At 34.1% G+C, this 24,086-nt stretch overlaps 1 protein-coding gene across 1 annotated transcript in view; it reads left to right on the top strand.

The window, feature by feature from the left end:
• CHM (CHM Rab escort protein) overlaps positions 1-22,467 on the top strand; it is a 69,562-nt gene extending 47,095 nt beyond the window's left edge. The window contains exons 10-15 of the mRNA XM_075763074.1: positions 5,015-5,119; positions 5,994-6,057; positions 6,964-7,060; positions 11,467-11,559; positions 14,923-15,089; positions 20,354-22,467. Coding sequence (XP_075619189.1) covers positions 5,015-5,119; positions 5,994-6,057; positions 6,964-7,060; positions 11,467-11,559; positions 14,923-15,089; positions 20,354-20,560 — 733 coding nt within the window. The 3' untranslated portion in view covers positions 20,561-22,467. The remainder of the gene's footprint in view (positions 1-5,014; positions 5,120-5,993; positions 6,058-6,963; positions 7,061-11,466; positions 11,560-14,922; positions 15,090-20,353) is intronic.
• The last annotated feature ends 1,619 nt before the right edge of the window (positions 22,468-24,086 follow it).

The raw sequence follows: 24,086 nt of genomic DNA, 5'->3' as shown, positions 1-24,086 counted from the left end.
AGTTTTTTCCATAGTGGCATTTTTCACACCTCTGTAAATTGTCATGGTTTCTCTTACATACATTCTATCAGTTATTAGTCTAACTGCAGACTTTGGCTCTCTTAAAGAGTCTGTTTTCAACTTAGTTTCTGTAATTGAAAAGTTAAAAATGTTCTGTAGAAAGTTTTGAAAATTAAGCTAGAAAATACATAATACCATTTTATTAGGAAAATTAATAGTTCAATGATCGGTGTAATGTGTTTACTTTCCAGTTGCACTGCACATTTGATTCTTTGAGTATGGTACTTGTAGGTAGATTTGTCGTGATATGGTCAAGTAGCATCTGTTTTTCCTGAAATTCTGTAAACAGCAGATTTTGTCTTTGGCAGTTCCATAAGTTTCTGAAGTTCACTGCTTAGTTTAGACTTTGAGATGCAACTGTGATAGCATTTCATCATGTGTGGTGTTGGCTTACATGCCTGATTCATATGCAAATGAAATTATGCCCCTTTCATAAACTGTAGGAGTTTTAACAGTAATATTGGAACTTTTTTGATAGGGAGCTTTATTTTCCAACAATGTCACAGTAGTTAACTTGCTTTTTCAGAGCAACAAAGCTCCTAGTTGTTAAAAACTTCCAAACACCACTCTGTGGAGATCTTAACTGGTCAGTGGCGCTGGTTTCCCAGTTTCCAGCTTCCTTTGCACATTCTGAAGACCTTTGAAATTAATGTTTCCTTTGTCAAGGTTATATGTATTCTAAAAAAGGGGGAGTGCTGCTTTTTCTTTAACCTGCTTTTATGTTTTGGATCTAGTAGGTTCATCAGGGTTCCAGACAGGTTTCAAGTGGGTTTTTTTAGGCTATTAGGCTGCTGTAGTGGTTCATTTATGCCATTTTTCACTAAATGAAAACCGAAGGATAGATTTTTGAGGTGTAGAATTGCTGAAATATTTTTACCAGACTTTCATTATTCCAAAAATGTTGGTCATTGCCATTATCTGCTGCTGAATGTGAAGCAGCACAACACATCCAGCTTCCCAAGCCCAGTCACCTGCCTTTTCCTTGGAGCTGCCTGCCTCCTTGCTTCTCTCCTCTCTTTTTAGGTCTCCTATAGTTTCAAAGGAAGTACTTTACCAAGTAGCATTTATACATCAAAATAAAAGTAAACAAAAAAACTATGTATAGAAGAGAAGGGAAGTTTCTGACACCTTTGAGATGATGAAAATAATGCAGCCTATGTCAAAATATGTTTTTAAAAAAGTATTTTCAGCAATGAAAGAAATATCATATAATAGTCTCTTTTTCCCCCTAATAATTTAAAGTCTCAAACATCCTCTTCACCATAGCAAAAGTGTCAATCAAAATCTCAGGTTTTTTGACCCAGGTATATGTTTTCATTCAGTTTTTTTCTCTTTATGTTCTTTTCTGTCACCTGAATGCAATACTGCTTTTACTTGCTAAGTCCTTTCCTTAGAGTGTTACTTAGCAAGCTATCCAGTTCATTTCTAAGATCATCACTATTTCCTTTCCCTTCTTCATGTTACCTCTTTCCTTACTGTGTATTCCCTCCCTGCACTAGCTCTGATTTCCTCTTGACTTTGGGCTTCAGTGTTTTGCCTAATAAAAATCAGCTATCAAATTGTTAATGAGGGTATTTATGAGTTACCGAGCTTTTAAGTCAACAGGCCATTAATAGTAATCGGTAATAGACAAATTCGTATCTCGTTGTCACTACAGCTGGCTGTAGTTTCAGAGACAGCTTATCTTGGTTACAAATAGGTTGAACTCACAACAGTAGAAATTTAATCAAACTGTGCACTGTTTATTACTATTTTATAACCATCTTCCATAGGCTTCTAGACTTCATTAAGATCTTTGTGCAGTTATTTTTTCACTGTTTTTCATATACTTGCTTTAGTGCATGTAAGGAAAATTTATACTTTGAGCTACAGCCTTGATTTTTTTGTGTTTAAAGTCCCTAAATATCACCAAAGTTTATTCCAACTCCTTTCTAGACATGGCTAACATTCCCTCCAGCACAAGAAAAGAGGAACACATTCAGTATCTAGTTGAATTGCTTTTTACTTTTTTACTATCCATAACCCTGTATACAGAGGACAGTCGATTTCATCCCCAACTATACAGTTATTTTTATCGTGTTACTATAGCCCCTTTTATAGTTTATGAAAATAAGATTCAGGGAAGACAGTGTGAAAGTATAAAAACTTTTTAGATGTACCTATTGTAAGGTTTTGGTAATCCACTTGAAATTTTCTATTTTTTACTTATTGTATCAGATTAGGTCTGCTCTTTTAATCTGTATGCAGAAAATCCCATGTTCTTGATACAACTCTGATGCTCTGCTAGAAAATAAAAACCACATCGTATTCTTTAGGTTGAGGAAAAAGCACACTGAATGTATGCATGATAATTATTTTTCTTTTTGTTGTTTATTTTCTCCATGTTTATTGTAGGTCACTTTTTGGGTACATCTGATAAAATTTAAAGTATTTTAAATTACATGGAATGCATTAATAATAATGGTAGACGTTTTATGTTGATCACACTTTACATATGTTTCCAATTACATAATCCTGTCTCAAAAATGGAAAAGATGTGATAAATGGAAATTTACACATCTGTAATAAAAAGATATAGCAAACATAGTAATTTACATATCTTTCTTGAAATATTGCATACTGGCTTTGTCAGTGCTGGTAAGTCCATTTCAAGGATGTCGCCCTTAGTCCATTAGTTTGGATAATGAGCCCTATAAAGTACATTTATAACTCGTGGCACTGCAAGGAGATGGATTCTAATTTTCATCCTTTTATCTAGACACATTGAAAGAAGGTCAATGGAGGGTTCTGCATGATTCATTGTCCCAACACATATCAGATGACAGAGACCTGATAATGTCAGTGCACAAGTGTTTTCCATATTTGGAAGCAGTATTTGAAAGAAATTTTCTCAGCATCATCCTTTGAAGTAAAGTGGAGACTGAAACTAAAAGCCCTATCTCTTTTTCTGTTTAAAATCTTATCAAACGTATGACCTGATAGCTATTCCTGAACAAAGGAAAGGAAACAACACTTAGCAGGAAAGTAAGAAGTGTGTAGTTGCTTTTGCTGGTTTTGAGTGATGCAGTGTGACATTTAATCAACCTTTCCCCTTCGATAATGTTTAGGGTGGTGGCAGGGGAAATTGTTTCATAAACAATAAGAAAGGTTATAATTAGAAATGAACTGTAGCAGCTTGGCTTCCTTGTTTATTTGCAGTATTCAAATGAGCACTTGAAAATGAAATCAGTTAGGTTAACGTTAAGAAAAAACTTCTTAAAGTCACGAGTGAAACACATGTTGAATAGAATGTGATTGAAACTGTATGAAGAATACTACATGTTTGAAGTTAAACAGTGCTCGTACCATTAGACTTCTTTTAATTACTGTTTTCAAGTTACCTGTTGATTTTTAATGTAGGTATATATTTGAATATAGGTGTGTGTATATGTATATAGTATCCAGGTTTCTATGAAACCAGCATTAGAAGTTAGTGTTATAAAAACGTGCTTAATTGTTAACTGTTAAATATTAACTGAAGTATCAAGGTATTGATTCAGAAGAATTTAATTTTTAAAAATGTGGTAAATTTCATACACCAACTGAAAGTTAAGTAAAGCTAAGTTGCTTGCTTTATTTATACTGTAAATGTTCTGATATTGCAGAAAACCTTAAAATCTTGTTTTAGAAATCAGTATTAAGCCTTAAAGATTCTTAGGATCTGAAAACAAATTCCAAGGAAAGAAATCACAGTGCATCTATGTTCCTTGCACTTTCGATAGGAAAAGCATTCGTTACAGTAGGTCCTCTTTAACCCTGTAGCGGTTTCTAAAAACATTTGCAATGTCTCAGTTTGAGGAAAATATGTACAATTAAATAGAACACAGATAATGGCACATAGGAATCAGCAGTAGAGGTTCTTTTTAGTTAATATCTGTATGCAGCCTCCTTTTTATTTGTCTCATGTATATGATTAGTTTCATATATGTCATATGTAAGTCTGAAATTTGTTCTGTCGTAGAAATTTTTCCCCATTAAAATCTGAAATTTGTATCCTGTTCTCCTTTAAGCTCTCTGAATTGCTTCTTTCCTGTGGCTTGCAATTCTGTCCCATTTGTAAGAGTGTCAGTCTGTTGTGTTCCACTTGACTTTTGAAAATTTTTGTAGCAATGTCTCAACATTTAATTATTCCCATTTTGTTTGGACCTGCTTGCGTTCAGGAAAACTTTTTTTTTTTTTTTGGTCTTGGGGTATTTTTTTGTTTGGTTTTAAAAACTTTTTCAAGTATTGCCTGAGGCAGACTAATACGTGTTTGGGTTAGAATTTGTATATATTCAAAGCCAAACTATCTATCAAGAATGTTTGTGTTGCTCTGAAGGCAATGTGACTTAGTTAATCCTCTTGTGTGTAACTTAGAGGTAAATAGTATATTTAGTCACAAATACAGAAGCTCAGAAAAGTTCTCTTGGAACAGTCTGATGCACGTGTTTCTCAGAGATTTTTCCTTACATCTCTTAAGTTAATTTGCCATTTAATTTGTCAAATATTATTGTCAAAATAAACATCTTCAGTAAAGGTAAGTTTACTGTCTGGGGAAAGATAACACTGCGATAGAGTAGCACCTACAAAATAATTGACAGTATTATTTTTCATGTATCATGAGGTAAGAAACTTACGCCATTTTCACATACAATCAAATGCCAGTGTTATTAGCTTATATTTCGTTTTCCTCATAAAGTGACCAATTTGTTCGTTTTCTGATTTCATTATCTATAATGGCATTGCATGTAAAAATTTCAGTTGACTTATTTAGGGGTTCACATGTTAAAGAAATGAGTAGCTAACTTATTTGAAAGATAAATGTGTGTAATTCAATTTCAAAAAACTCATGCATGCTTTTTTAACCTTATATCTAAATTTCTTATTTTGGGGTGGGGTTTTTTTTGTTTGTTTTTGGTTTTTGTTTTTTTAACAGATGCAAAGCTGTTGTGGATCATTTTGGACAACGAATAAGTGCTAACTATTTTATTGTGGAAGATAGTTACCTTTCAGAGAACGTATGTACAAATGTGTGTTACAGGTATGTAGTAAAATAGGAAACATAGTAAATTTCTTTAAATAATCGTGCATAAAGTACTCTATAAGTTAAACTTAAGAGATTATTGTTTCCTGCTTTATCTTTGCAGTACAGCTTAGTTCTGTGCATAGTTTTTTCTCTTTTTCTATATACTTGAGGACATACTGTATACTTTCTATCTTTAGGTTTTCTTAAATTGTCCTCTAAATCATATTCCCCTTTGCCTTATTAAAAAAAAATAAATCTAATAGGTCTAAGTCTGTTAAGGATTTCATACTCATTAAAAAGTGTTTGGAAAGTGGAGGTGCCTATTGCTGTTCTCACTTCGGGTTTAGAAAAGTATTAAAAGTAATTTTTTTTTCTCTGATCGTTGTTGTTCTCCCCAAAAGCACTGGACGTATACTGCCTTTGTCTTCAAAATATCGCAGATAAGGTATTAGCAAAACTGTTGCAGTAGGTGCAGTGCAGAAATAAGCATAGGCAATGGAGGAATCGTAACTTCAATTCGTGAACGCCACCCTTGTATATTTCCCCTTAACCAAAAGTGTCCGACGATGTTTGGAACTTAGAAGTCCTGTAACATGCTGCTACTAGTCTTGATCAAATAAACAAAAGAATTTGTTTAAAATTAGGATATTCAAGCCATTTTATCTAATGGCACTGGTCCATTTATTCATCATCTGTTTTGGTCATTGAAAATACTACAGTAATGTTCCAGATGTGTTCCTACTTCAACGACAGTCATATTAATAAAGATTATATGGTTATATAACCTTCCCACAGTATTATGTTTAGATTGGTATTGCTAAAGCTGTGAATCCAAATTGCTATTTTTTACATTTTTGTGAAATGCCATAATTGTTTTCTTTAATTGTAGACAGATCTCAAGAGCAGTGCTCATTACAGATCAGTCTGTACTAAACACAGATTCAGAGCAGCAGGTATGTATCAATTTTGTATCACTTACCACGTTATGAATTGTATGTATTAATATTTAGTTGTTGGTAACAATTAATTCATGCTTTTATTTTTGCTTGAATCCAGCTTTTTAGTCAGCTCTCTGCTGATAATTGTTTCATTCGTTAATCTCTATAAAACTATTAGCAATTTTATTTATTTTAGTTTGCACTGTATTAATTAGCTGCTGTTTTTAAGGTAGTTATTTTGCTTGCTTTTTAGTAAACTGTTAGGCTTAGTATTCTGTTATCTGTTAATTATTTATCTCGTTTAAACTTTGTTCAAAGTGCTTTTGGGGTTTTTTTTAACATTCATTTTACTGTTTGAAGTTCTTATTGTATACTTTCAGATCCTTCTTTAAATGTTTCTGCTTCATCAGTCTTTGCAGATCTTAATTTTAAAGGATATTAATCTGCGTTAAGTGTTTCTTCTGTATGCTTCCTGTATTCTTACAGGTTAAATAGGATGTACAAAATAAGAAATACATGACAGAGAAATCTGTTCTTCCTAAGCCTTGCTCCTAGCAGTCCTGCATAACAGTACTGCAGTCATTCTCACCTAACAGTGCTCTGCCCAGTGTTCAAAAATGATTTTGCAGTCTCTTGCCAACAGAGTCTCCAAACTGCCATCCTTTTGGAAAGGGCTGTGATAGGAGGTTTTCTTTCTGTTCCGCTGCCACAGACGTTCTTGACAAAGGTGGCCTTGCTGACTTGGGTAGAAATTCTTGAATGCTCAAATTCTGCGAGATTGATTGCACAAGTGGTTACTAATAAACCAGAAAGCAAAATTGTATAACTGGCTGCAGTATTTTTCACCATTACTCAGAATTGTGTTGGTTGCCTCATACTCCATGTTACTCTGCTTTAACAGATGTTCTTTCTGCTTTGTAGGTTTCCATTTTGACAGTGCCTCCAGTGGATCGGGGAAGACCAGCAGTTTGCGTCATTGAGTTGTGTTCCTCAACCATGACATGCATGAAGGACACTTGTAAGTACAGGGTATATGTAATCTTAACTATATTTTTCCCTTTGACTCTATCAGCTCTGAAAGAAAATTTAAAATACATGCATATTGTTCCTCTGTGGCACAATGACAAGGCTATTACCTGAGAAAACAGTGCATGCTAGGTGACTGTTATCAGCAGATAAGAGAAATAGCCTCTTGTCTTCATCCTGTAGCAGTTGTGTTCTTTCACCTGGATTAGGAATCATACTACGAGATTCTTATTGCATTCAATTTTTTCTAAATTTACATGTGATAATTATTTATGTAAAGTCTTACTGTGATTTTCCTGATAATAAAGTATGTTGTTCTTTATTTCCAAACAGATCAAATGTCAAATGTTCCTTTTAACACTTATGTGGCTAGTGAGCTTGATAGTCATGATCTTATTAGTACTGGGACAACATTCTGTCTACTGTACAGTAATTATAAAATAGCACCAACAAACAGCTTTTTGTTATGACTGCTGGGGTTTTTTTAGATAAAAAAATATTAGAATTCCCCATTTTGTTTATTCTTCAAGATTGTTAAGGCAACTGAAGATTTAGTGGAATGGCAGATAAAGTTAGTGGAGACCTCTAGCAGACTGTTTCTCCTCCACTGTAACTAGCTACGGTTGTGCAGTCTTCAAGTGAAAATAATAAGATTTTTTTTTTTTTATCTTAGAAGTGTTTTCTTTGTAAAATTTTCTGCCAAGAGTTTCTCTTACTGCTATAATTAAAGGGCCAAAGTGTTTTCTCAAATAATTTCTGGGGAAAAAAAAAAACAACCTCTAAGCAAAAAGATGGTATCTTAATTAACAGATGTATGGTTTTTTGTTTTGTTTTGTTTTCAGACTGTCTTTGAAATTTAAGAGAATCTGTATGCTGTAGGACTTTGTGGTCTTGTGAAAACTGCTACAAATTTTTGTTTTCATAAGGATAGGTTCTTGGTACAAGCATCAAATATATTTCAGTATTAGTTCTAGCAGAATATTTTGAAGCATATGTTGTCATGTCTGCTGCAGTTTCTGCTTTTTTCTTAATCAGCATATACTGAACAATTAATAAGTAGGTTAACAGACTTATTTTCACTTAGTAATAAACTTTTCCTTCAGTAGATTAAAAAATATTCTAAAGCACGTGAATCACGCTGGTAGCTCGTTGTTAGTTTGTTTTTTTGAAAATGGACTACTACCTGAGGTGAACTATTAAATTGAAGTACCTGAAGTACACTACATTTCAGGGCTTTTTATCTTCTGAAAGTTTTAGTGGAGGTGAGATTATGTCCCATTATGAGATCTGGAGGGAAGGAGTGCATCATGGTGTATTTGAGGTAAAGTTATAAAAATTCTTTTAAGGAATTTGTTATTGTTGCCTACTGCATTAGATTCTTTAATTCTAAAAATATCAGAGAGATCACTTTTCTGCAAGAGACATCCCAGTATTTCCATTAACAGTTGTCTATGTACAGAGCTTCATGACTCTGTTGGTATTTTATGTGAACTTGAAATAGATGACCAAAAAACCATTCTTACTGGGTACTTACTTTTCTTTCCAAGTTCTGTGTCTGAATTCTTTTAAATTGATCACCAGGGACACTATGGAAGATAAATGGAATTAGAGGTTACCTGACCTAATGTTTTTTAACAAAAAATAAGTAACTGTAATAATAAGCAATTTATTTTACTGCTACCTAGGCTTGAACTCAGTTCTTTGCATATGAAAGAAGAGTGAACTAAATTAAGTAATTCAAAGTTTTATTTCCTACTTAATTTTTAAAAATGGTAAGTCTGTAATTAAGAACTTAGTGCTATAAAGCATATTGTTGATTTTTATCCTTTAAATAGCTGATTGACTTTATTCGAGGGTTACCAAAATATGGCAGGAAGCGAACTAAAGAAGGATTGATATTCAAATAGATATAAATTATTAGTTTCATGAGAATTTCTGTGGTCCTGAAAAATGAAGGTTTCTGTTACTCACTTTTCTTCATAAATCCATTTCATTTCAGAAGAGAAGGTACTACGTTCCTTAGTGAAATTTGTCTTCGTGTATTGAAATAATAGAGTTGTATTCTGGGTATAGCTGAGTTCTAGTTATGGGACATATTTCATAATTTTTTAAAAAACTTTATACATCATTATCTGTAAATGGGTTTTAACCTGCCTGATTTCTCCTTCAAACAATTATTTAAGATAAATATACAAATACATCTACTGTTTGATCACACTGCATAAATGACAGGCACATAATCCGTATTGCCAGTTGAGTGGAACCAAACTCCTTCACTTGCCCTAAAAATTGAGACTGTAATGATGAAATCATGAACTAAACTCATCGTTCTTCTTGCTAGAAGAATTACTTGAAGACAAATGTTGGCAACCACTGTAACTAATGCAGTTATACCTGAGTAAATCAAATATAATCAAAATATATACTGATGACCGTGACTCATAGCCATAACCTTAAAGATAATAAAAAAGATTTTATAGAAAGTAAATTATGTGAACTTTAGTGATTTATAGCTGGTTTTTTTTGAGGAAAGAATAGATTTTATTACAATGTTTGGGGTTGTGAACATTTAGTTAAGGTTACAGGGAGACTTTCGTTATCACCGCCTGCTTATATTTACTTTTTTTAGTACATATTCCTTTCAGACAGAAGGTTTGGTTTTGGTTAAATAAAAAATGAATATTAATGTTTGAATATAATCTGTGTGTTTGCAATCTGAAAGAGGAGCGTGCATGAAGGGTTAAAATTCTGTTCCTCCTGGAGTCAGTGGCATAACTGCAGCCAGGAAATGATTCAAGATATGTATGATGTACTTGTAAATAGTGACCCAAATATCGCCAGACTTCGGAGTGAAATGAGAAAAATGTCATGTGGATTTAAAATAACGCCATAGCCTTACATTGCTATTGTATTGATGAAAAATGTACCATAATGAAGAAAAAATGAATCGGTTTAAACTTGTACAAAGATATGTTAAACTTCTTTGTGATTCTCTGACAGATACTTCTCTGCTGATAAGTTTCCAGACAACCATTCAGTAGCAAATGAGTCAGTTAAGGTGGTTTTATAAAAAGCTTTAAGATGTGGCTTTTAAATATCTGAATGAATGGATGTAAAATCAAGTGGACCAGAGTAGCTGGTTCTGCATCTGAATAGAGACCCATGGAACAGAAAAGAGATCAAGAGCTGCATCAAGTGATTATCCCTTCTAAGGAGTCAGCAACTTCACTAGTTTGTAAAACAATAAATAAAGGAATTGTATGTTCCGTGAAGTACATGAGCAAGAAATCTGAATATCTAATCTGCATTATTCAAGCAAAATTGTGAATTTTCACAGATACAAAATTGGATTTAGTGACATAGATTTGCCCATGCTGTAAAGTGAATTTTGATTAATTATATAGTTACACAAATGCATTCTTGTGGTCCAGAATCTTTTCATGTCATCTGTTTCCAGTGTGGGTTTGCTGTACTCTGTGATTTGTTTCTGATGTGTACAGAGCGCCTCTTGAAATCAAGTACTTAGATCATAAATCCTTACTGGCCCACCTAACCTAACTTCACCCTTACCCAAATACAAAACTGTTGTTTCTCTCTTCCTATAAGAAGGTCGATGAATAAAATGTTGTGGAGCTTCTTTATTATGTTGTACCAAGGGATTGCATATGTCATAACTTAGATGACAGAACCGTTCTCTGATGCTCAGCAGTGCTTATCTTTAAATTCTCTCTGGTTTGTCAAAACTTGACAGTGTGCACACTGTTCTTCATTCTCCGTATGGCCGGAGAGGAGGAGTTAACTGCCAGCCAACTTGAGCTGTAATTTAAAACATACATCTATTCACTTCATCTCCTATTTACTGTTTAGTGCAATAAAACAAATTAAAATCTTGCTCATATGTTTTACTTCAGTGGAGAATGCTAGCTGCCTAGTGACTCCCGTGCAGCCAGACTTAAACTGACTGTGGCCAAATGTCCAAATTCCCCCTCAGTCCCAATTTAGCTCTTAAAGGAGGGTGTTGAGGAAAGTAGTGGTGTTTGGGGGTTTAGTATGTTGTTGAACTATTGGACTGTCAACACTATGCTAAGAATGTTCTTGGCATTTTTAGAGGTCATTAATGGCAAATACGATGTGTCATGCAGATTGCTGCTGCTTTTTCTGGTATCAATAGACAGCTATTCACAGAATTATATTCTGTTTACACTGACCAGAGAGATAATCATGAGATGTGTTAAGAAAATTTCTCTGTGTGGTGTATACCACTGTATTTCCATAACACAGTGATCTATATGAAGAGCTGTGATTTCTAAAAGCCTGCTGTGCCTTTTGAAAATTTTAAATTATATTTATATATCTGTGTATTGGTGATTGTAATTGGTTTGTGTTCTCTCTTAACAGATTTAGTCCATTTAACCTGTCCATCAACTAAAACTGCTAGGGAAGATTTAGAGCCTGTTGTACAGAAGTTATTCAATCTAAATACTGAAAAAGGTAAAAATAAATAAGTGAAGTATTAAGAGATTATGTTGCAAAAGTGTAATTTACCCTTGTAACTAAAGTATCTGTTACTGAACATCTGAATCTGTCATCAGAGTCAACATATGGTGAGGTGCTATTTAGATATCAGCATTTCAAAGTAAGGGAATCTATTTTGAGAGTGAGATTGATTAGACAGATGTCAGGGGGTTTTTGTGTTTTATGATCTAATGTCCCAAGTCATCTTCAGCTGTGGTTTAACTTCAGTAGAGAAGGACCATGTGTTTAGGACCTTTTTAATTTTTCACGCTTTTATCGTGGAAACATATTTGCTCCTCAGCATGTCTTTCAAAGGTGCAGTAGTGAAATGAAATATTTGTGAATCTCTTTTTTTTACACTATCCTGTTTTTAGTGATTTCTGTCACTTGGGTATCCCTAACACAAGTTACCAAAGCTCCAAAAGTTAGTGATCTGCTTTTCTCCTCCAGCTGCCAGATGTGTTAGTTCTAGAAGTTTCTTCATTTTCTTTTGCCTTCTTATTCTAAAACTGTCATTCATCATTTTGTTGTCTTCTTCACGTGTTTCCTTGTTTGCTGTTTTTAGCTGAAATTCCCTGGATTCTGCTTTATGCTTTAAACATAAAGTTGTTACACACGGCAGTGTTATCAGGAAGATAGATTTCCAGTGATTTCCAATAATGAACTGTTTGGCCCTAAATTCAAGGAAACCTTGCCAGGTACTTTCATGAACTCAGGCCTTGAGATGGACCATTTTGCATTCCCAGAGGAAAGGACCTATTGACAAAACAAGCAGTTGTTGCTTTGCAAGAAATTGTTCCTTACTTCGAGCTAGTTCCACAGAAGTATTTGAAATTTAATCCCAAAATCTCGAATTTAATCATATTTTTGGTAGGTGCTAATAGAATAGGTAGTGTGCACATAGATGATGTTGCTGTGTTCTAATGCTGGCAAAGCATTTTTAAATATAGTGTGCTTATACTTAAATACAGTAAATCATAGTTCTTCTATGAGAAGACAATACTTAGCTGTCAGTGAAGTGTTTATGTTCGTATGTATGCATGTTAGTAAGATGTAGATGTATTTTAGAATATCTATAATTGGTTTACTTACAGTAGTTGCTGTTATGCGTCATGAATGAAACATAACATGGATTCAGGTAGAATTTTCTCCTGTTAAAAAAATAATAAATGCAGTCTTCTATGTGGCCAGTCTTTCTTTTTCCACTCAGGACTCTGTAACCAAGAACAGCGTTTTATGAAGGGTTGAGTCCAGCTTTTCACAAGTTTATTTTTCTATCGTCTTCTCCATTTTTACTTTTTTTTCTCTACCTTCTATTGAAAAAGCAAGTATCTTGGTTTTGTTAGACAACAAAGTGCTTTTAAAAGGAAGTAAAATATTAAATAATATGTATTTTCTTTCTTTTTTGATTACAGGAAAGGCATCTTTGATGTGCCAAAGATGTAAATTTTTTACTAGGTTTGTAGTACAAGAGCCTTTACAAAACAAGTATGTGGAATACAACTAGGGTTTGTAAATAGAAAACTTTACTAGATTGGAGAGCTGCAAACACTGTTCGTGTTAGTATCTGTTAAGTTAAAGCCCTCTAATTTCCAATTTTTAATATTTAACATATATCTTAAATTTTCAAGACAGTGCCATGTGTTTCAAAGGCTCCACTGGTGAAGGAAAGATTAGCTTGCCGTTTAGTGTCTTCTAATCATTTGGGGGGGTTAGCATTAATCTTAATGTTTAAAGTGATCCAGTTTTTAAATGATATATTGTTTAGAACCTGACTGAAATTCTTCTGTAGAAACTCTGTGATCATAGTGGTCCTCAGGTGCACTGAGGCACTGAAAAGCTAGTTTTCACTGACACATAGGCCTTTTTATCATCAGGATGAGGTAGTGGTCGTATTTTAATTAAAATGTCAGAACAAATACTGTTGGAGTTATTGAAAATGAATCACCAGATAAAGTGAGCACTGGGCCATGGCAGGTCAAAGAGGCAAAGTCACCTGGAGAAGAGGACTCCATTCATTTTCCTGCCTAAATGAGGAAGAAGTAACTTTTATGAGCAATGTGAACTTTTAAATATATTAAAGAGCATCTTGCCCTGTATTAAGGCTCAGACTTTCACAGGCTGATGAATTTAATTTATATTTCAAACTGTTCAGTATGGTTAGCACCTATTTTTTTTTTTAAAGTATTTGACAGTTATAAAAAGATACTGAAGGAATAGCATAGATTTATCCCTTTTTTTCTAATTCAACTGCTTTAAAATACTGTTTTGAATGCCGTTTTTAACTAGAAGTTTCTTCCTAGGAAAGAAGTAAATCTTGCAAGGTCTTTTACAAGCTTCATTTATTTTAGAGGAGATAAAATACTAAAACGGGGACAGCAAATATGCCAAACAAATAGTATCTATTAAGCTAAAAATCTATGTTGTGTATTCCTCCGTTGCATTCTGAACTGTTAAAAAGTGACCTTCATCTTCCTAGAGATTTTTCTGCCTGTGCAAAGTAACTGCAAGAAGGTACAGGTGATGAACAAGCAAGACGTAGTTTATGATCATTTTGTATTTGTAATGAGTACTGTAGCACAGTACCATGTCCTCAGTAAGCACAGATAAATAGAAATTAATTATTTATTTTCATTTAGCAGTATTTTCACAGTTTAGAGTTTCTATATACTGCATATCACACATCTCAAATAGAGTACTTCTGGGTTTTGCTAATTCTTTATGTGTAGTTAATTTAGGGGGTGGGTATTACTTATGGATTTTTCTTTAAAGTTTCTTTTATTTAAACCATGAGCATTAGTTAGTCTCCTTAGATTGGCTTGAAGACACTCAACCTTAAAGCATGCAAAGGTCTGTTATCAGAAGAGTTCCCATACAAAGATAAACTATTAAACAAGAGGAAAAAAGTATACGTCAAAAAAATCTTTGCATGTGGAATGCAATAGCTTTGTGTTGGCACAGCCATGGAGGACTTGTTCAGATCATCATGTGCTCATGGAGTTTATCCAGAGTAAACTAGATAACGTGAAGTGGAAAGGAGTTGAATTTAGACCAAGCTTCTTGGTAGTATGCTTTTAGGTGATAATTGGTTCTTATGTGGCATAGTGTGTACAGAATAAGTAGAGTTTGTATACCTATGGTTGTAAAGAAAAAGTACAATGAAAGAGTACTTCAGAAAAGAATGGAAAGTAAAATTAATTGGCTTTTTAAAGAAAAAAAAATTTGCTTTATTACAGTAATTCCATGTTAATAAATTGACTTTTAGTTGCTGGATTACATATTTCCTTTATTACACGTGAACATTGATTAATGGAAACACTTTTTTTTTTGTCTTTTCAGAGACTGAAAATGAAGAACTGGAAAAACCTAGAGTCCTCTGGGCAGTCTACTTCAACATGAGAGATTCTTCAGGAGTCGACAAAAATTCATATGATGGCTTACCCTCAAACGTTTATGTCTGTTCTGGACCAGACTCTGCTTTAGGAAATGACTGTGCTGTCAAACAGGTTGGGCAGATCAGTTTTTTTGGTTGCAGAACTTTAAAATTAAAGACCTAAGGAAGTCCAATGCAGTCTACTTTTGTTCTGGGTTATTCTGCTTTATGCTAGGTAATTGGTACTAATGCAGACTGAAAGCTTCACAGCTAGATACGTAAAAATATTGCTTAATGAGTAAAGTGAATGTCAGTGGGATTGAGAATGGAAGAAACTCGAGAAAAGGTCAGTTGATATAGTAATATTTAAAGGGAGTCTAAAAGGCCTTCAGTACCTGAAGATGGTGATCTTGGTAGAACGGTTACTTGCTCTAATACTGTGGAAAGGAAAACCTGTCAAATACTTCAGAAATTTAAACGATAACTCGCAAAATATATAGTCTTTCACCTGTAAGGGTTAAAGAGGAGGTGGAGTAGTAGAGAAGCAGTACAAATCAAAGGTCAGAAAAGCCTGTCTACAGTTGAAGTTGGAAGGATCATCACAGTAGTATAATACCTGCAGGACATAGTCACAAACCTAAAAGCTATTGGGGAAAAAACCCAGCATAATTACTAATCTGATACCTGAAGCTATCTGTCTCAGTTTGCCTTCTCTTTGCCTTAGTAGCACTGTATTAAAAAATTATGGTGTGATTATTTCTCTGAAGGAATTGAGGGGAATGTCATTCTTCTCATGACCTTGAGATAGTATCTGGCACCAAACCACAGTCAGTTCTGATTTTTAGTTCTCAGTATTTGGGTGTCTACATACCTAGTTCCTGCTAACTAGAATCGTTAACTGAGAACCACTTGCAACTTGCGTAGTAGTAGGCATAACATACCAGTGCTCAATTTAAGACAAACTAGTAGTGCTTTGAAATTGGAGGTGAGTAGTGAAAGCTCCCTAAATGAGAGGTGAAATAGCCACCCTCTATGTGTTGGCAATAGGAAGAATATGCAGGGAAACCAGATCTTCAAAAGTAGGTACATAGAAATTCACAAAGAGCTTCCTGTCATACCTTTCACTGTGCCTTCTCAACTATTATTGAGCAGAAGACAACAAAATCATGTGAATATGTAGATTATGACTTTGTTCAATGAAAGACAACTACGGCAATGCTTCTTGTTTGCTCTTCCATTCGGAGATCCACCTTGTAAGGCAGGCGTAAATTCTTAGGCAAATCTACCGCAGTAGTTGCTGTGGTGTCAGGGTGCTTTCAGAGCTCATGTGAGAACGCTTTTACATCTTTGTAGGATTAACTGGCACTAGTCATTTTTAAAACTTTTTTTTTTTAATGGCTGTGTTCAGATAAAGTGCATGCCATCTTCTAACCAGTTGCAGGATTTTTTATGACTAAGTCATAAACCTCTTAAAATAAGATTTTAAAATGGAAAGGCTGACATAGCCTGATCTGTAGGGTCAGAACAGTATAATTAAGGGCTAATAGTACCCTTCATTTTGCTTTACAAGGCAATAATTTGCTTCCCAAGAGGATAAAAAATTGTAAAGACAAAAAGTAATGCAAGACAATTATTATGGTAGCAGTTTTAAATTGTTAGTTCTTTCCTAAATGAGATTTTTTAAACTGTTATTTAAAACAATGCAAGTTAAAGGCTCTTTAAGTACACTTAAAACCCAGCCTATTTCTAATTCCGATAGCCATCTTTCCTAGCATTCAGCTTTGTCTTACCTTAAGAGCTCTTTTTCTTACCAATGAGTAACGGTATTATAGATGAAGCTGTGTTTAAATATTCTATGTGCTGTATTAGCCTTTGTGTTAAATCTATTGACCATCAGTGAGATCGATGTTAAACAAGCAGACCTCAGTGGAGAAACAGCCAAGAGCCTAAACTACTACCTTTCAGAAAGAGTATATAGAGGCTACATTTTTTTTGAGTCTATTTTAGGTTTTGAAACAAATGGTCACTAGTTAGTGAGAAATATTTTAGTGTAAACATGTTTATAATTAAAACTCGTAAGGGAAAATAAGCGAGGAGCGTATGTGAAAACAAAGTGAAGAACAGGCTGAAGATAAAGCAGGACTTGTAGTTAGAATAAACCCTTCCCATCTAGCGTGCAGGTACCTTCTAGACAAGTGGAGGAGGGAAATACATGTAAGTTGATGTGCCTTTTACCCCCAAACCACTTTCATCTTCCTAGCAGTGTGATGGGAATGTCCAAACATGGAATATTTACAAACTCATAGATCAGAACACTTTAAAAAACAAACAAAAACCACTGTGTATATTAGTCTTGGAGATAGCGTGGAAAATTGAATCTAATTTCTCTCATCAATTCTGTGTTTACTGTTTTGATGATATTTCCCATGATTTATGTTTTCATTACCATTAGTATTACTAACTTCTATATGTCATGCTGTTTGATTGTATTGATGATACATTATTTAGAAGGCAAGACACCACAACTTTTACAGACGATTATCCGTCCACAGTTCAGTGTACAAATGACTTCATTTTTGTTTTAATTTGGTGTTAAATATCTAGTATAATATTGAATTAATTTTGATGTCTGCATTTACTTGCCCTGAGGATAGGCTAAGTAAAATGTAAAGTGCCATTTATGACTTCTTCAAATTCTGTATGTATGGATCAACTAAAGCATCTGGCTTTCAGTTTTCTATTTTTTCCCTGCTACAACCTGACATGAATTACCATGTTCTAAAGTAGTATGTTCCATGAAGTAGAAGATTTCTTAGGAATCTTCATGTTCATAAGAGGAAGCACTAAAATTGTCATGCCAATGTTTGTCCTTTAACCTGTTCACATTTTTTTTTTCTATATCTGGAGCGATTTCAGAGTTATTCAAGTATGTTGTATTTCAAACTACTGTTAGTTTGGTAGCGTTCTCTGTGAAAGTTGCTATGAAAGCCCATACAGCTTGTCCACATGCCATCAAGGTGGGTAGTTGGGATGCAGTAAAACAGTAACAAACCAGTTTTATTCAACTTCAAACAGGATAACAGTTATTAAATTAGAGTATCTATGCAATTGTTGTACCTGCTAATGTCTTAATGCTTAATTCAAATGTACAGACTTGAAAGCTGGTACGCTTAACTACTAAATATTAAAAGAACTATTTACTAACTGAATTGGTTACAATAAGTATCAAAGTGTTATAATGAAGGAGCTGTTAAATTATTATTGGTTATTCTGCATGACTTCAGCTGGATAAGGTTAACTTAAAAAATTGGTAGACCTGAAAGCACTCTATACCATTAAATTGTTCAATTATAATCAATGTCATGATGTCCTACATAACATACTGAAATTTTCTTTCCATGTTCAACCTCATAATTATTTGACCATTTTTGGAGTGGATATTTGCTGCCTAATTGTTGAGAACTGCATAGGAAATGTTTATCTGCTGTAGTTTGTCTTACATTTAGTGCAAAATATGACACTTTTCTTCAATATTCTATTAATGTAATAATAAGTATATTTTTGGAGTTTGAAGGAGAAGCGCGGACTTGAAATAAAAAGTCTTTCTCCTATGTTCAAAAACTTAGTTTTGTAAACTTTTTGTAGGATATCTGTACCCCCGTGCCCTCCCGACTTAGTGGGTAAGGTTTTTAAATTACAAAACCATGTTTTTGAAGTAGAGAAGAGAAAGTTTTCATATATTTTTTTTTCATACACTAATATAAATAGTTTTAAACAGTTTTAAATGGGTATGGAAGAGTGAAATTTAGGAAGCAGAATGAAAAATTAAATTGAACTGAGAGTAGGCAGAGTCATTTAAGCAGTTAATAATGGAGTCCTACATCCACGTGCTGATGATACAAATCCATTGCTGGTGGGCAGTGACGTTTATCACAGAAAGCTGTTTGGTACATGCTCAATGATGTATTAATCTGAAAACAATTCCCTCTTGTCCAGGAATCCACATCATGTAATCAGCCTTTGCAGTTGGCATTAACTGACCCTACTGTCAGCTTTTTCAGTGCACTGTCTGGTAGCAGTATGAATATAAAGATTAAATGCGTTCTTGCTTATGTGGGAGCTCTCATCACAGGTTGTCTTTAGGGCATGGTTTCCTAAACAGACGAAATCAAGAGGCAGTATTCCTTTGTCTTTGTAGAAACCCAAAACATAACTGTGATCTGCATCAGTTGTCTCCATTTGCCTTAAACTTAAGGACTCAGAAAAGGAAACCATTACGGAAATGTGAAGTCTGTGTTGATTCAGTAAATAAATTCCTGAGCATTTCTAGCGGTTTCGGGGTTTTAGTTTTTTTGTAAGATAAGCTTATAGATGGGTTATTTGCACAAGAATATGTAAAACTATTTAATGCAAGTTAACAAAGTTCCTTGCATTTTTGTGTTTTTAAAGGATTTTTGGCCTCCTTATTTTTAATAAAATGTCTGGTTCTCAAGAATTCTAAGACCATATTCTTTGGGGTCTTTTTCTCTCAGATTTGGTAGTTGTATTCTTTATGTTCTAATAACAGCTACTCTGATGTTGTCAAGAACGCATTTCTCTTTAATGTCTTTCATTGCAGTGGTCAAAAAACTTGACTTTTTTGTGCATACGTAATTTCTAAACCTTGATGGCATAAAGAGTAAGTGGCATTGTAAATTAAATCCTTGAGCATTATCTTAAGAGTAACTCTCTTTTTGTCTACATAAAAGTTGCATATACAGTTCTTTTCAGAAAGGCACAGAGGTGTATGCATATAGTCATTGAAACGATGGACATGTTTTTTGAATAAATTTTAAAAATATCATTTACAAATATGCATGTATTTTCAGTGATAATATTCCATTGGATGAGAATAGTTCTCAGTTGAGCTACACATCAACTGTTCAGAAAAACAGAAATGAAATTTTTTGGTGGTTTTTAAATTCAAGAAGGAAATCCGTATAGATATCATGTAGCTCATACATATTAACAGTTTCCTGGGTTTGCTCGTTATGTGAAATGGGTTCTTTCTGGAAAGAGGCAAGATATTTCCCATGCTTTGCATTTGACTGCACCTAGGGATATTTTTATAGTGGAAAAGATCATTTGCTTGCAAAAAATCATCTTCGTTGTTCTCAATACAATGTAGAACAACCAGCATTTTTTAAAAAGCCCTGTGCTGTGATTTTCCTAGTAGAACAATGTAAAGGGATAGATTACTTTTTTGAGGACTGCAAGAAGGAATGGATTTCCCATGTGTTTACAATACTGTCAAAGTATTAAATCACTATTGATTTGAAAGAACAGAAGTTAATTTTAAATATCTGTAAAATATTGCTGCATTTCAAGGTAAATATTTTATGCTTTTTTTCTGAATAGGCTGAGACTATTTTCCAAGAAATGTTTCCTGCAGAGGAATTTTGCCCACCACCACCAAATCCAGAAGATATTATTTACGATGAAGATGAGATTGCACCGGAAGAGTCTGGATTTGATAATTCACCAGAGACAAAACCTGAACCCTCAAGTGAAGAAAGCAGTAGCGGGGATAGTTCTGCTGTTAAGAAGGAAGATAATGAAGAATGAATTAGCTCTGTTCTCTTAGTAGAAGAGGAGGTTGATCCAAACTAAAATGTAAGGGAGGAAGGGTAAGAAAAAGAGGTTTCAAAAAACCATAGCTGTATTATTTGCAATTGCCTTACTTTCCTTAGCTTGAATACTCTTTCCTCATCAAATAGTTTCATTGATAGCTGAGATATTTCTGAATAGTCATAGGCTCACCAGATCCAGGGGTGTTTGTAGCTGAACAAAAACCATAGACCAAAGCATTTGAATTTAAAAAGCTAAAATAGGATTCATGATTTGTTGAGAGAATTTGGTTTTGTTTTGCATCTTGGAAGGAATCCTGCTTCTTTTAAACAGGCAACAAGTAGCAACTAATCAAAAGAAAGAATGTACAAGTTTGCTCACCAGTCAGAAGATGATCTTCTGATACATGTGTCACAGTTCTAGTAAAAATCATTGGGTCTATGCTAATGAAACAGTTGAAGGTGAGCTTCACAATCTGTCCTTCAAAGTGGTCTTATGAATGGAACTTAAAGGCAATAAATATTGACAGTTCTGGGGTGGCTTTAGAATATGTAATATTTGTCATGTTTAATTTGTATCATGAAAAATTTCTTGTCTGGTTTTGAAATTGATGCCGTAATTTAGAAGCAAATATAATCCAATAGATGTTCCTCACATTAAACTATTTTACATCAAAATTGTTTAAAAAGATCTAGTAGTTGCACAATCACACATTTACACTAGTGACCTAATTTACTGTAGTTAGGAAAATAGCACAAGTAATGCTAGACTTCCAGACAAAAATCATAGATGAAGCGTGTATGTTGTTAGCTTCCCTGGATTTGTCGCAGTGTTTGGGCCTTTAATAAGAGAGTAGTTAATTTTTTGAAGTGTGGTGTCTGAGGAGTTTAGATGATCATTAATTGAGGGGGTTTGTGGTGGGGAAAAGGTTCAACTGATAATTCCAAAGGTTTGTATTGATCCCAGTTCATAGGATTAAAATTAGTGTGATAGCTGTAAATTATGCATTTTGTAATGATAAATCATAAAGCATTTATATCATAAAATTTATTGAAGTATTTATAAGCCTAGTTTGTATGAAAAATTACAAAATGAGAAAGCTGTTGTAAATGACCATGATAAACTTGCACTTCTTCTGAACAATGCTTGAAATTAGATATCCAGGTGATGAAAAATATTTAGCGTTCCCTTAAAGATTTACCTTAAAATGTACACCCAATAGATCAGTAGTATATTTAAATAGAGATCAGTGAATTTTGATGAGTCGGGGTTTAAACTTCTACATGAACTTAAGAGATAGTTCTAGCAGTGCTTAAATACTGTACGTAAATAAAAAATGCCGTTGAATGATGAATATTCAGCACTGCTTGAACTTGACGCATCCAGGCTTTTGTACAGTTTTGCGGTGCACGTGCCTGCCTTTAAAACGGCTTCATGCCATAAAGGTTAATTTATTTATTTTTTTACAGCGTAAATGATACAGTTAACTTCACTTTGTCTTGCATTATAATGCGTTGTCCAATTTGCATTTCAAAAACCAGTTTGTTAGTGTTTACGTTCTGTTTATTGGATAGGTACCATTGTGTGTATAATCCCAAAGTCCTCAGAAAAATACGTGGTTGAAATGTTTCCAATATTAAACAACAGTTATCTTTGGATGCTTGTGATTGAGCAGTTATTTATATATAGTAATAAGCAGACTGCATCTTCATTTAGCTGTAATTTTTATGTGTATTGGAAAGCATGAGTGTATGGTAATTGTATTTAACATCTACAGATCTGTAAAAGAAGGAGGACCTAGTCCCTGTTTGTCTTTCAATAACAGGGATCACAGTTGAATTTTTCATCTTCTATGTTTACAAGGAAGTCGTTTGATGACAATTAAAGGTTTGCTTGCAAGTGCATTTTTCTGTGTTTTCTTTCAATTACACAAGAAAAGCAGTTCATTTGTTAGCCGAGTTTTCCTGATAATTCTGTTGTCTACTTTCATCAGGTCAACGTCTGTAATAAGATTGAAGTTTACATCTGTGACAGTATGTTTATATAAGTTGGCAAGTTTATATAAAGTAGCATCTTAGTGCTTCCTGTCCATGTGAAGCAAAGTTTGGAAATAGTGCACATTTGATTTTAGGTAAGATGGAATAATCTACAAGTTGTAGGCTATGACTTTACACTACATTGATTGCTTAAAAACTGTTTTCAGGTCTCGTTCGTATGGTGAATGGAAACATAAAATGTTTTTCCTATGGTACTTGAGTACCCAATAGGTCACTTGCAATAGCAGTAGATAAAACTGTTGATCTTTGTATTTTACAGAAATACTGAGCTGCATTTTGTTCTTGCTTTAAATGATTTAAGCATAGAAAGTGAGGGTTAGGCTTATTTGAAGTAGTTTTTAAGGCTTGTCATACAGGATGTATTCAAAAGATAACATGACTTTTTTAAAAACTGGCAATTTATCTGTAGGATTATTAATAAATCAAGTTAAAGAAAGATAAGGTTAATTGAATTTTTAAACAAGTAGCTGTATTATCCTTCAAGCACCTTGGAGCTCATACAATATTCACACCTTTTTTTCCTAAGGAGTGCTTTGATATGTTTGAATTCCTTTTTTAATGAGTACTTTCTTTTTAACTTAGTTAATTGGATTAACCCTTAATATTCAAACAGTCAATTTTATGCCATTTTCCCTTCTGCTGTTGTATTGCCTTATCTGTATGACTGCAATTAGTTACTGTTCCTTTGGAAGTATTTTCAGCCATGAAACTGCTACGTCTGCTTTTTCTGGTGATGATGATGCTTAGGGCCATTTGACAGGTAATCATTAGAACTTGGATCCTTGCAGACTATGGGGTCTTTTCTCCTATCATTGCAGGGGGATTTATGTAGGTAACTCCTATTAATGTTAATGGGACTTGCATGTGTAAATCCTCCTTGCATCAATGGGAAAATTGACCCCTGGAAAAAAAAAATCTTCGTGTTAGACTTGCTGCTTTCAGAAACGTCCAGGCACTGTCAGTTCCTGTGTGGAAATGTGATGGAGCACGTGCTTTGTGCCGTCTCACTGAAATGCTCTGAAGAGGACTGGGGGAATTCTCAGGGTTTTTATCTTTTATATTTTCCATACATTCACAAATCTCATCAGATTTCCTCTACACGTTTCTCTTTATGTAGCTAGTATTAATTTCACTTTCAGTATCCAGGAGGTTGCATGTCTGCATTTGCCTCAATGTCCTTTAGGCCCCTGGTCTCTCCTCTCCAAATCTTTTTGCATCAGCAATGTGAGTTGCAACAGCTTAATGTCAAGAACAATTTGCCAGTAATGTATTGATTAATGACAAGTCAGAAGTATTAAAATACTGTTTTCACACAATAAGAGACTAGGTCACTTGCAATCCGTAATCTCAATTGTTGAAAGGATAAAATCCATTTCCTCAACACTTTTCCATGCTGGGAGGAGGAAACTTGAACTTCCCACTTTCCTGGGATAGTGGAAAGAAGAGAGGCAGACACACGTGGAAAT

Source organism: Balearica regulorum, chromosome 11 (genome assembly GCF_011004875.1).
Source record: "Balearica regulorum gibbericeps isolate bBalReg1 chromosome 11, bBalReg1.pri, whole genome shotgun sequence".
Classification (NCBI taxonomy): domain Eukaryota; kingdom Metazoa; phylum Chordata; class Aves; order Gruiformes; family Gruidae; genus Balearica; species Balearica regulorum.
Note: the sequence above shows the minus strand (reverse complement) of the source record. Positions and strands in the feature narration are given on the sequence as shown.